The sequence below is a fragment of the Brienomyrus brachyistius genome, unplaced genomic scaffold (assembly GCF_023856365.1).
Source record: "Brienomyrus brachyistius isolate T26 unplaced genomic scaffold, BBRACH_0.4 scaffold121, whole genome shotgun sequence".
NCBI classification, from domain to species: Eukaryota; Metazoa; Chordata; class Actinopteri; order Osteoglossiformes; family Mormyridae; genus Brienomyrus; species Brienomyrus brachyistius.
The window spans coordinates 311,456-329,364 of record NW_026042396.1 but is presented as its reverse complement, the minus strand read 5'-3'; the positions used below and the strand labels follow the sequence as shown (position 1 = coordinate 329,364).

The window sequence follows — 17,909 nt, the reverse complement described above, 5'->3', positions numbered from 1 at the left end:
GGACGATGCTGTATCCACAACAGAGTACTGCCTCCTTGGAAGTAAACACTCCATTTGTCATTCCCCTGGTCTGATTAGCCAGCTTTTGTTCGCGTCCGCAAACGCGCAGTCACGGGGAAGCGGTAATTATAGGCCTGTGGTTTGTTCCCATATCAGTGCCTCCCCGCGGCCGTCCAGGCGGAATATCCGCCTGCATTTCTCCCCAGCACAAGCCGCTCTCTTTCTGCGGCGACGCTGTAGATTGAAATCGCCACGGCGACGGCAAGCCGCGCTCTCTCTCTCTCCCTTCCATCTTCTCCGGGAGTGCCGGCGCCCTTCTTTGTCACCCAAGATAAGCGGGAAGCTACGTTGATATTTAATAGACATAGAAGTGTAGGATATTGACATATTTCTGTACAGCATCCGTGGTATTTTCAGCAGGCCGTTACAAATCATGTGCGAAACAGGTTTCCTACAGACATTTGTAAAATGAGTAGGTCATGCACTCAGTGACCGATTTAGTAGGCGCACCTTCGGAGGCGGTATCGCCACAGATACCTTTCGAAAGCTCAGTACCTTTCGAACCGTGGTCGAACTCCAATGAGTCGGCCGCTAGAGAAAGTCACATTGGACAACCCACGTGCATTTTTAGTGTGAGGAACCTTTATCCAGACGAATACAGAGACCCAGGCTTCTGAGAAGTTAAAGAGGCCGGTGGTGGGATTCAAACCCACAACTCCGAAGAGACCGCAGCCTAAATCCAGCACCTTGGACCGCTCGGTCACGCTATCTGCATTCTTTTAGCAGTCTGGCTCATATGAGCAACCATTATATACAATAGGTATCCTAAGTGAAACAGGCAGGTCTTTTACGCTGATTTTTCTCGAACCGTAGTCGAACTCCAATGAGTCGGCCGAAGGAGAAAATCACATTCGACACCTATGTGCATTTTTAGTGTGAGGAACCTTTGTCCAGACAAATACAGAGAAAGGCTTAAATATGAGCATTTGTCAGGGATATCTCAGACGTGTGCGGCAACTGTGCTAACCACTGCACCACCATGACACCCCAGGTCCCCAACAATGATTATTTATTCATTCTTTTTTTTTTTTTTTGATGAGGGGGACGGTGGGCAGGGGAACGATCACGTAATCCGGATTACATTGTGATTTGGTCCACAGTCCGCCAGTTGATTAACCCTGATATAGTTGTTAGATGTTCCATTATGAGAATGAAAATTACACAGAATAATTCGGGTAAGTGGCATATTTTCAAAGGGGATGGTTTTTGTTATTTTTTTCCCATGGGTGCGACGATGCCCACATGCCCTGATCATTTTCTATAGACTCCCGACTCTGCAGCGCATGAAAATCTCATTTCGCTGTTTCTGAGAAGTTACCACCTCTACCACCACACATGGCAGCAACAATCACACCGTGTATAAAATCACTAAGCTCTTGCATCTTAGCCATGCTAATGCTTAGTCACACAAGCAGCAACCCTCTTATCCTGTATGCGTGCTGCCTGTATTCAGTCGCTGTCGCCTGAATCACTGTTCGGATACATCTGAGTAGGTACCTGAACGGTCAGCAAGTATACGTAAGACAAGGCAAGGCGAGTTTATTTATACAGCGCACCCTCGCATAGGAAAAAGAAGATACAATGAAAGCAATCGCTAAATGAAACATTAAAAAACGAGTAAAAGACCATAAAAGAACAGCAATTAAAAATTACAAATAAAAGGTTGATTAACAGCACTAATCAAAGATTGTTATAGATGGGCATGATGAAGGACAGATGATCCAAGTGAGACTTTATTGAATCTCAAAAAGAATAAAAGAAAAAATAAATGGACCACGAGGGATCAAAGACAACACTGGTAAATGAAAAAACTAAGGAAGGGAGCAACACAGGAACAACGACAGTAAACAGCTACAAACACAGGGCAACAACGGCTGCTCTTCGTGATCCTAGTTAATCATCTAGGGACAGCATGTTGGATGAGCTGGAGTCCGGAGTTGCAATAATCCAAGCGAGTGGAGATGAGGGCAGGAATATGTTTTCCGAGGTCATGCTTGAACTTTAGGCCTCCGATTTTAGAGATGTTCCTAAGGTGGTAAAAGGAGGACTTAGTTATGGTTATTGAACCTGAGATCTTCATCAAGAAGGATGCCAAGATTTCTGAGGAGGTGCTTAGTCTTTAAATATTTTATGTACGGATAGTGTATGAAATGAACAGGGCCCTCTGCCTGCTGACCACAATGGAACCCTGGGAAATTCCTGACACATTTACACACATGACCCTTCTGTGACCTTTCCTACCGAGGGCAAGGGGAGTCATGAACTCCTGCTGCATTGCTGTGAGTTTGCTTTTAATCTTTCACACAAGTGCTTCTTTCTCAGAAATTCTCAGCTAAATAAGAAGAGCATTTGATTGCTCCTGAAAGTTAATGCAAACATGTTGCAGAGGAACAAATTATTTCCTCATACAGTGGAATCGTCGCCATGCGTGACATTGCTTCAGTCGGTCTTATCAAATACAGCCTGGTGTCACTGTAACAAGAATCAATCCGCAGAATGCAGAAATTTATTTGTCAGGGATATGCCAGGTAATTTGCAGATGCTTGTATTATGTTGCTAACAGACAAATCATCTCACGTTCTTGTCATCCATGTGCCCCAGTGATGAAGAGGCCTCCTATTCGGAGTTCTATCCCATCATCTCGGCCGACGTAATGTCCATGAAGGAGATCCTGGACGTCGGCGAGTTCCCACGTCATAGGACATGGTACGTGATGATCCGTAAAGTGCTACGATCATAGTGAAATGTGCATTTATATTGTCATATTTATCTGATGCTTTTATCCAAAAACCATGCATGCTGTCAAGTCAACCAGACACAAGTGCAGCTAGACTGAGCTGCCAATGATTACCCAGGTACAAGCGCAAGCAGATTTACACAGAACAGCAACACAACAACAACTTCTACTACCTCGACTACTCAAGGGCCAGAAATGCAACATAAGAATATTCGTGGAACATAAAGAGGCATCAGGTTACTAGAGGAATTCATGGAACAGATAGGTCTTGCGGTATTTCTTGAAGGTGGAGAAGGAATCTGAGGACTGGATGTGGTTCAGTAGTTCATCGGGGAACCACACAAGAGAACCTCCTGGTGGTTTGCTGACCAAAGGGGATGAGGTCTTGAGGAACCTTTTGATGGAGATGCATACTATTGAAGAACCTGTAAGCCAACACCAAGGTCTTGAGCCCTATGTTCGAAACAATGTGGTGATTAGCTGAGATCAGCTCCTTCATTAAATTCTTGCAACACTTGGGTTTCTTAAGATCAGAACATGTCCTGAGGTCTACCTGAAGTGGAGGCGTGTGGGTCTTTGAACTACCTCTGTAATTTAACAACCATACATCTCCACTAGCCGGTACAGCAGAGGGCCGGGGAGGATGACTGCCATCCAGGAGCACCTCAGATCAAATGCCAGTTTTGCTGTAGCTTCTCGATTGCCATGTGATGCGGGTGCGTGTACAGAGTTCCCAAACACACAGCTGGAGAAGCAAGCAGCAGCTATGACCAGACATGCAGAGAAAAGACATTTCTCTCCAAGGAAAGGTGCAAAGAAAGCTGGGAGTTCCCTGGAGACGGCCTGGGCCACTGGTGGGCAATATCCAGTAGGTGTTGAGATCAGCGCCCATCCACTCCCACCTACAGCTACCGTCCTGCCGTATCTCCCATCCACAGATGGACAGCTTTTTCTGTCCATGTAGCAGACTGGTCCAGAAATACCTGCCCATTTGAACCTCATGCACGTAAACTATAAGCCCTCATACTTCTGCATGCTTTTGTGGCTTTGCATAATCTGATTTGTTTTGCTTTTTTGGCCGGGCTGATGCACTTTTGTTCAAGTGCTTTGTTTGTGGCCACAGCTGTCCCATGTGTCTAACAACCTTAGTCCGCTGCAAGCTCATTGGGGGTCTTTGTTGTTGAAGTTTTGAAGGAACCGGACTTTGATGCATAATCGAATCAAATCTCAACTTGTCCACAGCTCAGCCTGCCTCTGCCTCTGTTTCCACTCCATTCCAGGTCATTCCTACTCAACTGTCAACAGCTAAACACTGCCAGCATGTCTGTCAGCATGTTCTTTTAATGATACAAATGTCGGATCCTAGTGGCGATGACTCGCACTCCAGAAAGTCACAGAAAATCCCAGCTAGAGCAAAGGGTGAGAATCCTACCTCACACTGATCAGAAAGGCCCCATCTTCTGGGTTAGGTGGGTGGCAACACGTGGAGGATACATCTGAGCACTGAACTTTAAGCCCATAAAACAGAGAGGAATGTTCTGGAAGTTGTCCACTTGGCTCCAAAAAAGATCAGTGAGGACAGGGGCACCGAGCGGGGCTCTGAAAATGAGGTTATTTGTCACAGCGGATGAAACATGCAGATGAACGTTGGAGGTGGCGAGTTCAGCTGCCCTTATTTTAGCATGAGGAGGGGCTTCCACAAATTGTTTGCCCCCAGAAGTCCAAAAAAAATAGCAGCAACACATTAAATAGACTACAGAGGTGAGCCCTGCTCAGCTTCTCCTTGTTGAAGGAGAAGTAGGTGAGTGTATTTCTATATATTGCATCATATTGTTATATAAAAGAAAACTGTTTACTGTAAAGCACCTTGCCCTAGATGCATTCTACATAGCTGATATTGTTTAAATGGTTCCTTTCTTTATAGATGCCAGTGACTCACACAGCATTCCTGTACTGCTGCCTAAGTTAAACATAAATATCTATTGAATATCTATGGTCTCTGTGAGTCTATAGGATGACAATGATTATAAACAGCTCAATGACCTCGCAGGCCAATACAGAGACAGGGAGCTGATCTCAGACCAGCTGCTTGCCACCGAACCCCTGCTGCCGCAGGCATAGACTTGGCCAGCCTCTCGATTGAGAATTCACTCTCTCAGGCCCCTCTTACCGCACGTTGCCATAATTTCACTTGCGGCAGCTAACCTTTCCAGCGGGTAATTCTGTCCAGCAGTGACCTTAACAAAGCAGTTACCCCGGGCTGGCTGAATGGGAACGAGCGCCCACCGTCCCTGGGGAATCTGAGGGGAGAAAGCAGGGCGGTGAGGTAAGGGAGCATGGAGCAGACCCGCTCCACCCCTGTCATGCCTGGGGCTGGAAGCCGTCGTACCAAAGCTCTGGGCCAGCCGAGAATCCAAGAATAACCTGAAGTCCCTTAACGCTGGTGTGGTCGGCGATGGCAGACGTGTGACTGATCTCACCTGTGGTCTGCATCCATCTCTCCTTCTTTTTCTTTTCCTTCCACAGCCGAGATCTCTCTCTCTTTCTTCTGTATTTCTCTTTCCTGCTGTTTCGCTGTCCCTCTGGTCTCTCATCTCCTCCTGCTTCCAGTATCTCCCTCAGCTTCTCTTCCTGCTGCTTCCCTAAGCTGTAAAGGTCATAAGCAAATGCTCTTCTAATGCAGAATGACAAAAACCCTCCAAACCACTTTCTGCATGCAGCTGTGTTTCCCATTTGTTTCTTTCTGCACTGGACACATCTTGACCTCCGTTATACTGGGAAATCGGTCAGCAACCAATGTAGCAAAGCGTACTGGGAACGTAACTATGGCAACTCACTCCTAGTGACCTCGAACCTCTGAACACATCCAGAGGGATGAAGATGAAGCAGCAAGATCAGAATTCATGTTCAACTGGAAATGGATGGGAATGGAAGTGGGTTCTATGGACCTGACGTTCTCAGCGACCCCATCCTCCATCCCGGAAACCATCTCCAAACCTGAAACCCAGCCCCCAGTACAGAAGAGCAGTGGCCTGTGGGGGTGGGGGATCAGACTGACTCTTTCGATTCCTATGCCCTTGCCATGAAATTATACTGAGACAGATTCTGATGAAGTGAAAATGGATATGATTGAGGTCTCTGTCCTGACCCAGCACTACTCACCTTATCCCCATTACCACTAGTGTAAATAACAAGGGGGGTGGTGCAAGCCATATTAAAACTCACTTAATTATACCTTATGTCAGCAATCCATGTCCGACTCACCTGCTCACAGCTCATCATTATTGCTGATAAATTCCTTTCAGATGATTGGTGAAGCTCAGAGCTGGATTCCAGAAACTTCTGTCTGTCTGACGGGGCAAATTCATAGATAAGCGCCACGTTCAGCAAACAGGTCTCTGCATCATGTTCAGATCTTGACTTGACCAGTAGCAAGATGATGCTAAAATTAGCTAAATAGGCCACGCTGACGTAAAAATCAGAAACCTTTGAATGGACGAATGCAGGGGCTGCATGCCTCAGATCTCACAGCGTTCATCTGATCAGAAACACAACATAGAACCTCGCAGAAACGTCGCAAGACCTTCAGGCATCCTTGGCATTACATGTGCACTGAGACCTCAGGCAAACCCAAAGCTGGAATTCAAATGTATGGCTCCACACTCATCAAAAGGATTCCAGGTAATGAGGATCCATGGCGATCGGATAGTCACAAAGCCTCTTTGTGTTTGCAAGAGGATGGCAGGGTGATCTTTGCTGTTGGCTGATTCACCATATGAACACAGTACTACTGAGTAGTTATTTTTATATCTGCTATATCAGTTACAGCTTCACCTAATAAATGACGTGTTTATGTGCAATTTTTAATGAGACTTTTCACAAGCAGAGGTGAATTTGATATATGCTATGCTATGGACTTGGTGCCATTGACACAGTTGCATAGTTCTTACACAGTAATAACTGTAAAGGTCCATAACTTTTGCTCTTGACTGAAGGATTTGGATGAACCATTCTTTGACCTACTGGTACATAGACACGGCCTCCTGTCCATGATGGTGCGGGTTTGGGAGGGATGGGTTTGCTGATGCGATGTCTTTGTCACTGGTGGGGGGGGCGGGGGGGTGCATAGGGAGGTCCTGAAGCAGACCCTTGACACGGATGAGCTGCGGCAGAGGGACAAGTGGACGCTGTTCGGGAACGAGGCGGAGAAGGTGGAGGTGGAAGTGATTCGGAACCAGCACACTGTCAGGAAGCGGGTCGACCGCCTGGCACTGCGCCAAGAGGTACCTTGCTACCTGGTCATACTGGATTATACAGCATTACGGTCCAGAATTTAAGAGTGTTAACTATGTACTCATACGTACTTACAGATATTAACTATGTACTCATATGTACTTACAGATATTAACTATGTACTCATATGCACTTACAGATATTAACTATGTACTCATATGCACTTACAGATATTAACTATGTACTCATATGTACTTACAGATATTTACTATGTACTCATATGTACTTACAGATATTAACTATGTACTCATATGGACTTACAGATATTAACTATGTACTCATATGTACTTACAGATATTTACTATGTACTCATATGTACTTACAGATATTAACTATGTACTCATATGCACTTACAGATATTAACTATGTACTCATATGTACTTATAGATATTAACTATGTACTCATATGTACTTACAGATATTAACTATGTACTCATATGTATTCATATGTACTTACTGGATGGCTGCACCCTGGTCTTATCTGATTACCAGATATAAATCTCAATAAGTTTCAATCAAAATAAAGTGCGTAGGAGCGTTACCCAAGTGGACCACTTCCTGTGGGTGTTAAAATGAATTCAGCCCTGACCCCATGGGTAACACCAGGCCACAAATGGAAATCAGTTGGGGACCAGCGTAAATCAGCACAAAGAAAGATATTTTCACACACAAATGGAGGTGAGAATTGGGAACAGGCATCCTGGTGGTGTAATGCGGTCTTTACAGTCTTCTCACGCTCCAGACAAAATTACACTGGCGTGTAGAGATATAAAATATGAAACGGCCTTGTCTCATTTGCAATGTTTCTTACTTTCTTAAGTGTCAGTGTTGATGAAACCTTATAGTTCTCTGTCACTTTTACCAGTGTGAAATACACACTGTGTCGTCAGGCCCTGCAAACGTCAGCCGCTAATCCCCTCGGACGAAATGCTGCAGAAATATGTATTAAACAGTTTTAGGTAAAATGCTAATTATTTAGTCTCCTCCAAGTTTCTGCCGAAAGTTCAGTTCTCTGTTCCAGGGTGCTGAGCTAAGATGGCTGATTTCTGAGTGCAGAGATAGCCGAGTGCTATGTCTGTAGCTCAGATGCTAATCGCCGTCAATATCAGCAAGATCTCCATAACTCCCAGAAATTAATAAATGAAAAACACTCCTGACCTGAAGGCTCATGAATATTTAGAATTAGCAAGACGAAGAGCATGATTCAGCAGAGCTCCTTTAGCTGGGATGGAGCAGAAAAAGCACTGTGTGAATGAGAAATTGACAAAATGTATTTGCTTCTGAGGGGTCGATTATACAAAAGTCAAAGTCGTCATGGTGCACTCAAATTAACTAAGCTGGATGCCTGCCACATTCATATCGGTGCGCCTCAGCTTTGGACGTCCCCTTGATTATCTTTGGATTTTTCACACTTACACGCAAAGTAACAAAAAAGGTCAAACTAGACTATTTAACAGGCTTTTAAAGAAATTGATTAACTAGGAATTAGCTTGTGACGACACCTCAGCAGTGCTGCACATTCCTTTGCATCATGGACTGCGGAACACATCTGGGGGGGCGGGGGGTAAAGGCATGTCCACTTGTCTGTTTCCTTTCGCAAAACTGGGATGTAAACTTTTGTTTTAAAAATATGATACCATTCAGGCTTTTATTATTAAAGTTTTAGCAGTTTGCATTAAATTATTTGCAAGTAATTGTTTATCACCACAGTCTTAATGACACTCCGGAAATCAGGTGGTCATTCATGTTATGCATGAAGATTAAAACAGAATTACGGTTTAAGAATCATGTAGCTGCACTGGCTTACCAATCAGATAGTAGAGGAGGTGGGTCCAGATAACTAGAGGATTTGGAACCAACCAATCAGATGTCTTGGTCCTCTAGTGGCCTGGACCTCCCTTCTCTACAATCTGATTGGTTATCTCTGTGAACCAGTTTTTCATTCTGCCCTCAGAACATTTTTGTGTAAATAAAACTCCCACGAGCCGATATTTACGGATTCTGCTTCCCACGTGTGCTTCCCACCCACAGGCGGAGCGAAAGGCTTCGATCCACAAGAAGTTTCTGGAAGACCTCTGCATGAGAGGGCCGGACTTCCCCATCCCCCTGCGTAACCACGCCGTGTGGGAGGGCATGGCGGTCAAGATGTCCTGCACCGTGCAGGGCTGCCCGAGCCCTCAGGTCACCTGGTAGGACTCAAGCGTGGAAAGACACAGACAAGCAGAGTAAAAGCCCTCTCAAGAAGTGTCAGGGCCGAGGAGCTGCCAGATGGTTGATTTTCAGAAGAATTGAATATTAGTCTGGAAAAACACTAAATTGCAGCACAGTACTTACACTACAATCATTTTATATGGAGACACTAGTCATTATTGTACTGTTTCTTTAACAATCAGATGAAATCAGATATTCAATGCATCTCGAGTGATCGTTATTGCTATACTGTAGCAGAGCAGGCAGAAAGGCGGATAAAGCGCGACACTCTGTAAGCATGCACAGAAACTGACACTTGTATTGTGCAATGCTTTTGTCATGTTGTGTCATTCTTAATGTACATTTTGCATGGAACAGTGCCATTACTCGTAATGAATTATTCATTGTCATAGTGATATTTTAGAATTGTGCAGGTTATTTGAGGGTGCTGGTGACGTAAATGCTGGATATGGACAGGTTAAACATATAAGCTGATAGATAGATAGATAGATAGATAGATAGATAGATAGATAGATAGATAGATAGATAGATAGATAGATATAAACACGTTTATACTATAGGCACATTGACTCACTCTAATGTCAAATATATTTCTAGTCTGCAAATAGCTCAAACATATAGAAGCTGGCATCGAAAAACAATCTGTCACTTTTTGTCCTGGCCAAATGTCACTTTTAAAAAGAGGCCTGTTTGAAGGGATCACTAGTGGCAAAGACATTCCTGAAGGTTACGGAGACACACGCACGCACACAGCCGCGCACACGTCACCCTGAGAGGGAGTGCTCGGACTGGGACATTAAACGGGGAAGCGTCTGATGCTACAACGGTCAGAGCGTCGGCCTGCCAGCAGGACCCACTGTGAAAGTGTCCGCGGGGCTTTCGCCGAGCCGCTCCCCTGCTGAGTCTCTCTCTCCACGCTCTCCCTCGCCTGTTACTCAAGGTACAAGGACGGAGTTTCTCTCGGGCATCTCCACCAGCCCTGGAACGTCAAGCTCCAGCAAACCCACGGCCTCAACACTTTGGAGATACGCAGGTAAGAACAAAAGCCCTAATTATAAAGGCTCCAGGCCGACAGCACAGCCTCTGGTCAGGAATTTACAGTTCTACCCAGCTGATAATATGTAATATGTCTTCAGAACGGTAGGTATGGAAACCACTGAACATCTATGTTCTGCATGTCTCCTGAAACCCAACACTGAAACATACCCCGTGACACATAACTGATGCAGGACTCTGACCTGCTTAAACGATCTGGTTTTGTTTACTCTTTGATGGCGAAAGAGAAAGACTGGCTTATTTAATAACATTACAGAGGCTGCCGATAACCATTTTTTTGGGAAGCCATTGTAAGCAAAATAGGGGGCTTTGAGTGAAGAGGCGGATCTGAAGCGGCTCGTTATCGATGACACTTTGCGCTTCGCTTCTCAGGGCCTCTGTAAACGACGCTGGGGAGTATAAAGCTGTAGCCAAAAGCCCTCTGGGTGAAGCCATCACCTTTGCCACCCTGCTGGTGAAATGTGAGCCGCCCTGACGTTACCGTGGTAACACGCCAAACTTCCCTGTCATTAACTGAAGGCACCTATCTCAAAGGGAATTTCAGTTACCCTCCCATCCTTTTGTCTCCATTGCTGCAAATAACTTGAGAAGAATACTAGACGTGATGTGGATTGAATTTGTCTGGTTTCTCCCTGTTTCAGGCTATAAAGGTGGCAAGAGCGGCTTGGAGACCTCCAGGAGCCTGCGTGAGTATGGCCCCCTTTTACTGCAGTCATTTTGGGGGTATGAGGCATTTAGGCGGAGTCAGTATCACTCAGGGTGTGATCCAGCCCATATTTGATTCACCTCTTTCCATGGACTCCCTGTTTCTCCTGTAGAGGCTGGTCTAGACTGGCATTAAAAATTGGAGCAAACCTGTACACAAGGGCGGGGCTACAGGGCCACAGGGCCACTGACTCAAGTTGAAAGCTGAATGGCCCTTGGAGTTCCCTTTCCCCATACCACTCACTGATTCAAAACACGTCATTGGCCAATGATATTGGCCCCTCCATATGACTTACAACTCCCCCCCCCCACAATACTAAAAGTACTAAAAGGACTAAAAGTCCTAAAATCGCCTCTGTTCTCTTGGTTTTATTCCATCTGCGTCAGTCTCGCTTTTGCGATCTTAGCCACAAGCTAACGGTCAGCGACTCCTCCGTTTTCATGCTCCACAAGAGACGGAATGGAGGACAGGTGCGTAACAGGAGGAGACGGAACAGCAGGAGGTGCTGCTGCCTCATTAGGTACCAAAGAAAGAGAAAAAAATACACAAAAAGAATGAAGAAAATGAGTCATAATCAAACCCTCAGAGAAATAATCAGCAGTGTCAAACTGTGAAAGATTAAGTTAAGTGTGAGCACGAAAGTACGAACTGTGCATACGCCGATAATAATAATTCCTGATCAAATAATCGCCAACGGCGGTTCTGCTTATGTAAAACGTCTGGAAATGTTACTAGAACTGCAAAAAACAAGAGCACTCCACAGATCACCTTTTCCATTTATCAAGTACAATTTTCTGGGCAATTCCCGATAGGATGCTTTGGTAAACAGATTGTCAGAAGTTGCCCCTTTTCGGAATGTCATCCCTCATCTCCCAGCTTCACCTGTCATGCCGCACATCTATCAAATCACTGCAGCTTTTCATACGTGGCCTGCGATGTTGGCACCCCTACTCGCGCACAGATCAGTCGCCTTTCCCATTACCTGCGTGCCATCGACCCGTTTAAATACTAGGCGATTTTGACAGTTTGATACAAGAGTAAAACACTCACAACTGCCACTCTGTCCAATGGTGTCGGAGTTCAGGGCCGATTTCAGGCTGTGTGTCTGTGGCTCTCAACTGGTTTAGCCTCAGGATCCACAGGTGTATAAGTCACAAGTCAAACTGGTGACAGTAAAAGCTGTCAACCACATACTCTGCAATTCGGATAGCCTCATGACCCGCCGGTTAAGAAATGCTACTGCATATATTTAGTTAGCAGACATAATTATATGTTGTTAAGAACACAGAGTCACACAATCCCTGGAGTGATTTGGGGATAAGAGTCTTGCTGAAAGGTGAAATCTCAAATGCTGACACTGGGGCATGAACCAGCAACCTTCTGATCACAATCCCAGTGCCCTAACCTGCTGAGCTACACAAGAGCATGTAGCCTCTCAGCTGTAATATTTATGTTGAAGGGGTCACCAAAATTTTGTTTATTCAGTTATGCTGTAAAGCAACCATGAGCCTGATGGATATAGACATGGATTCATTACACAAAGGTTTGTTGGTTCAAGTCCCATGAGGGCCCTGAATCTCATAGGTGCAGTAAAGCTTCCTATCTTGGACTTTGGAGTAACGGGAGCAAGTAAATATGTGGTGGATGCTTCTCCAGGGCCAGCTGTGCAAGAGGAGGCTCGGATCGGCTTGACCTTCCCCCCAACCTTCGCCATCGAGGGCGAGGCACTCAGCCTGAAGTGTGACTTCACTTCCTCGCTGCTGGCCTTTCAGCAGGATGTGACCTGGCTGAAAGATGGTGAGTAGTTGGGTTGGGGCTGGGGAAGCTCATTAAAATTCATAAAGGAAGCACGACTACAATGGTTTGCCAGCCAATCAGGTGGTGCTTATTTTCTGAATATTAACAGTTCTTCCCCTCTATGGTACTCACCAGCCAATCAGGTAGCACTTCCTTTATGAATATTAACGGTTCTTCCCCTCAATCCTACTTACTGACCAATCAGTTAGTGCTTCCTTTATGAACATTTACAAGCCTTCCATTGCTACCTTACCGATCAATCAGGTAGAGCTACCTTTATGAATACATATAAGCCTTCCCCTGTCATTATATTGACCAGCCAATCAGGCAACGCTTCCTTTATAAATATTAATGAGTCTTGTCCTTCCATTCTAATCACTGGATAATTCAGGTAAGTCTTCCTTTATGAATATTAATGAGGCTTCCCCTGCAATCCGACATTCTGGAAGTTTGCAGTAGGGACAGCTGCCACCCTGCTCCGCTTAAATTTCAGGGTCTCTCACCACCCTGTCCCTATCCCACAGGAGTCCCGCTGCGAGCGAACAGCAAGGTCGAGCTGAAGACGGGCTTGTGCTCCTCCAGCCTGACCATAAGGTCCATCCACAAGGAGTTGGAGGGCGTTTACACCGTGCGGCTGCGTACCTGTGATGGGTTTGAGGAGCACAGCGCATACATCTACGTCAAAGGTGAGGTCGTCAATCGCCTCAGCCAATCAGAGATGAGATCAACACATGTCATGTGACGGTTGTATTAACAACCTTTCAGGGACGGTGTTGAGTGCACAGAGTTCTTTGCACATCTTGTGCAGTTCTGTTAATTGCGTTATGAATGTTCTATACATGTATGTTTGACACGCTTGGGTTGTAAACATACTTGTTTTCCCACATGCTTCACAAGGTTTTCCTTTTCATGTTAAGAAACCCTACCTAGGTTGTCGTCGTGTGTCACAACGCATCAGTCAATTGCTGACGCGCTCATAAACCTTTCTAAACCAGGTCACGGTTTCTAGGGGAACGGGGCGTAGCCTTAGATAGATTTAGGTAGCCTTAAGTAGGTCATGCTTGAAACCTGGCAGGTACTAGGTACTCATTAGTAAATGCTCGTTTTCAATACTGTGAGTCAGTGCTGGCCCTGTAAGATACCCAGGAACAAAAATGGCTTTAGCTGATCCCAGACATGTGCTGTCACATCCAAACATAGTTCTCTGCCCCCAAAAATTGTGTTTTTCTGGAGGTGAGCGTGGCTTGCTGAGGACCCTGTAGGAGTCGTGGATAGTAGAGCGCAGTATTTTATTCAGGGGGTCCTCAGGGCAAGGTACTTCGAGGATTGGCTCGACATCACCCGTTCTGGAGGTCCAGGCCCGGCCCACTTAAGGCTGCTCTCCAGAAGCCTCACACGGCAAGGCTCTATGAATGTTTTATGAATGTCTGTCACCCAGCCCTTTCTCGAGGCGTCAAACTTCCTGCATGAGTAAGATATTAATGCCATAATCGTGCGAGCTCTGCCTTTCTCTCGTCATATTAGAGGATCCGCCTCAGACTCCCTGCCACGGCTTGTAATGAAAGGGCCAGCAGAGGTGGCTGCCTGCAGCCCTCATCTCAGAGTGGAGATGCGGGCCGTGGCTCTTTACATGGTGCATCCGGGGGCATGGGCTGATTCGCTGGCACGGGTCATGTGGTCGGTGACACTGCCCTGAAGGACAGCTGCGGGATTAACCTCTTCTGGCAATGAGGAACCTTTCAGAAGGCGAATTCTGCATCCCGTTACGTATCTCCGAGCCGCTGTTTCCAAATTCCTTGCTGCTAAGCTTACTCCTTAATCCCGGCATTGTATAACCTATATACCAGGGGAACCCAACCCATCCGTTGATACTGGCATGTTTCCAGGTCAATCGCAGGAGATGATTAATGGGTAATGCTATTGGCCAGCCAGTTGATTGCAATCAACAAAATATATCTAGCCCCCCACCCCCCTCCCCAAATTCCCAGGTTGTTTTCTGTTGCCAGTCCCTCCTTGTGCACTCCCCACAGCACTGTGGTGCAGGAAGTCGAAATATCGCATAAATTATATTCAAAATAAGCATCTATGCTAATGTACAGCCCTTATCACAAAATTAGAGTTTGATGTACAGCTCTGTACAAAAGTCTCACGCAGTGAAAGATAATGTTTAAAACCGTTTATCAGAGGAGTAAGTATATATTTGGTCATTAAAATAAAACACAGATAACACTGAAACAGGGCCGGCAGATCCTATAGGCGACATAGGTGGCCCCAAAGGGGGCCGAATTGCCAGCCAGGTTCACTTGGCCTCCGACGGGCCGCCAGCGGTGATGCCAGCCGAGGGTGCCAAATCAGCTGGGACTGGTACTGCATTAGAACATATGCAAATCGACAGAACACAATAAAAACGAACTCAAATTCCTTCTGTTCTCCTAAAGATTTCTGTTGGACGGCTAGATGAACACCGCTTCAGTTCCCAAACCTCATGTGCACCTCAGCCTTCCCATGTACTCATAAAATTTCACCACCTACTCAATTAATTAATTAGCATCCATTCATCCATTTTCCAAACCGCTGGTCCTACTGGGTCGCGGGGGGGTCCGGAGCCTATCCCGGAAGCAATGGGCACGAGGCTGGGAACAACCCAGGATGGGGGGCCAGCCCATCGCAGGGCACACTCACACACTATTCACTCTCACACGCACACCTAAGGGAAATTTAGCAACTCCAATTAGCCTCAGCATGTTTTTGGACTGTGGGGGGAAACCGGAGTACCCGGAGGAAACCCCACGACGACATGGGGAGAACATAATTAATTAGCAAAATTAGTTAAATAACTCAAAGAGGTATTCAATAGTCAAACAAGGTGGGGTAGCGGCCCAGTGAAAAAAATACTGAAACGGTTACTGGAAATTGTGGGCGTGCCTTTGGAGGAGGTTTTGAAGTGGTTAAGCTGACACACAGACATTGTGTCGTAGTTCTACACCAACATCATTTTCTTTGACTGCCTAAGACTTTTTCACAGTATGGTTATACCTGCCTTCTCATGCACGTTTCTTCGCTTTCGTCTTCTCTCTGTCTCTCTGTCTCTCACCCTTGCCCCCCCCCCCCACCCCCCCACCCCCCCCACCCCCCAGATGGGGTGTCGGCCATGCCCGGGGCTCCAGGCTCGCCCATGAATGTGCAGTGTCACGACGTGAACAAGGACTACATCCTGCTCACCTGGACGCCTCCCAGCGCAGACGGGGCCTGCAAAATCCAGGGCTACTACGTGGAGAAGTGAGTGGAAATGGACCTGCAGGGGGCGCCCTTCACGTGTCCTGGGTCCCGAGTCATCAATCCATGACAGGCGACATGGTTAGACACCATGACCGCAGCGCTTTGTACAAGCTGCATATGACTGTCGTTCAACTGCCGCGGCTTTCGAGAGCTTCTTTGCCCTTGGTGGACGTAGCTGCTTCGAGATGCTGATCTGTCGCTCTTACTTAAATCCTCCTGCAGTTCCTCACCCGCAGTTTGCAGACATAGAAGTGCCACACAAGCACGAAGTGGTTAGACGGTCATGGGGTGGGCAGCAGTGGGTCCAAACTCAGTCTGGTGCTGACTTATCTGCCACGATGCAAGTGTTTGCCACCTGGCTACCTTTTGGGGTCACAACCGGAGAGGTGGAGGCTCTGGAGAAAGAGGGGAAAGAAGAAGGATGGAGTCCGTCAGCTGCAGCTGGTCAATGCCATTTTCAATCTTTATGGCTGGATGCTTATTAGCATGTTTTTTCATCTAAAGCTCAACTTCAACCATGCAGAAGGATTAAAATCATGCATGTGTACTCATACACATACACACGTGTGCTCAGGCACGTGCATGCCGGTGCTCAGGCACGTACAAGCTGGTGTTCAGGCACGTACAAGCGTGCACAGACATCTTCCAGAATAGCTGCCACAGTTCTGGGTGGCTTGACAAAGGGCAGGACCTGGCAGGGAACAAGTTCTGTGCAGTCACGTGCCGAGGCTGTAGTCACCTACCCTGCCGGTCTCCTAGCAACGTGACTTACAGTCATAAGTCCCCCCACCTTAGCGTGTTTGCCTTCTCGCTTGCCGGATGACGCGCATATTAGTGGCTGTTGCGTCTGCTGTTTGTTTGCATCCAGTCGTTTTGACTAAACGGCCACTTGCAGCAGCTGAAGAACTTAAGTGGCGGCTGTTAGGTAAATTACTGCAGACCCCATGACTCTTCCAGCATGTGTGGGAGGACAGCCAGGCTTCCAGCTCGTTCTGTCAGATTTACAGTGGTACTCTTCAGCAGTCCTGACAAACAGGTATCAGGAAGCCGCAGAATCACAGTTCAGAGTTCAGAGTTCTGCCCACTACCCCACGTCTGGGTTCATGTCTCCTGTCTTGTTTAACTTGCTCCCCCACAAGGTGTGACATTGGCGTGGGGGACTGGGTGCGTTGCAATGAGACCCCACAGTGGGCCTGCTGCTACCCCATCAGAGGCCTGCTAGAGAACACCATCTATCAGTTTAGGGTCCGAGCGTTGAACCAGACCGGAGTGGGCCGCCCCTCTAAGCCCACAGAGTCCATCCTTACCTCAGACCCAGCTGAGCCTGGCCGCAGGATGGGTAAGACTCACCCCTATCACTGCTTGTAACGGCGTAACTGGATGTTGCCCCTTTCAGTGAAACTCTTTTTACTGTTGGAAATAACTTGCTGTTACAGCTTACAGCATCTCGCAGATGCCAGCTAGATTCGGACCATGGGGGCGGCTCTAAGGGGTGGTCAGGGGCAGCCTTCAACTCGATTGCAAGATGATTCATAAATAATGCTCGTGATCGTCTGTCCCCTGGCAAAACATTCCTGAGGGGAACCCCCCCACACCCCCCAGTTGGCAAAATATGACCCCATTACTACCCCAGAATAATCACTGGGTGTTGTCTGATCCCACATTATGTGCTGTTCTTGCCCTCCAGTGTTCAAGGTGTTTGACGGGAAGGAGATGGTCATCACCAAGGACGAGCTAGAAGGTGATCACGTCCATGTCAACTCCCAGTTA

General features: G+C 46.7%; 1 protein-coding gene across 1 annotated transcript in view; it reads left to right on the top strand.

Moving 5' to 3' along the window:
- The window catches only part of myom3 (myomesin 3), a 43,871-nt gene that overhangs the window by 5,046 nt on the left and 20,916 nt on the right, over nt 1-17,909 (top strand). Inside the window, exons 3-13 of the mRNA XM_049004820.1 lie at nt 2,662-2,766; nt 6,927-7,080; nt 9,122-9,279; nt 10,242-10,334; nt 10,730-10,818; nt 10,999-11,043; nt 12,720-12,860; nt 13,385-13,546; nt 15,998-16,139; nt 17,279-17,478; nt 17,827-17,880. Of these exons, the coding sequence (XP_048860777.1) occupies nt 2,662-2,766; nt 6,927-7,080; nt 9,122-9,279; nt 10,242-10,334; nt 10,730-10,818; nt 10,999-11,043; nt 12,720-12,860; nt 13,385-13,546; nt 15,998-16,139; nt 17,279-17,478; nt 17,827-17,880 (1,343 nt within the window). The remainder of the gene's footprint in view (nt 1-2,661; nt 2,767-6,926; nt 7,081-9,121; nt 9,280-10,241; nt 10,335-10,729; nt 10,819-10,998; nt 11,044-12,719; nt 12,861-13,384; nt 13,547-15,997; nt 16,140-17,278; nt 17,479-17,826; nt 17,881-17,909) is intronic.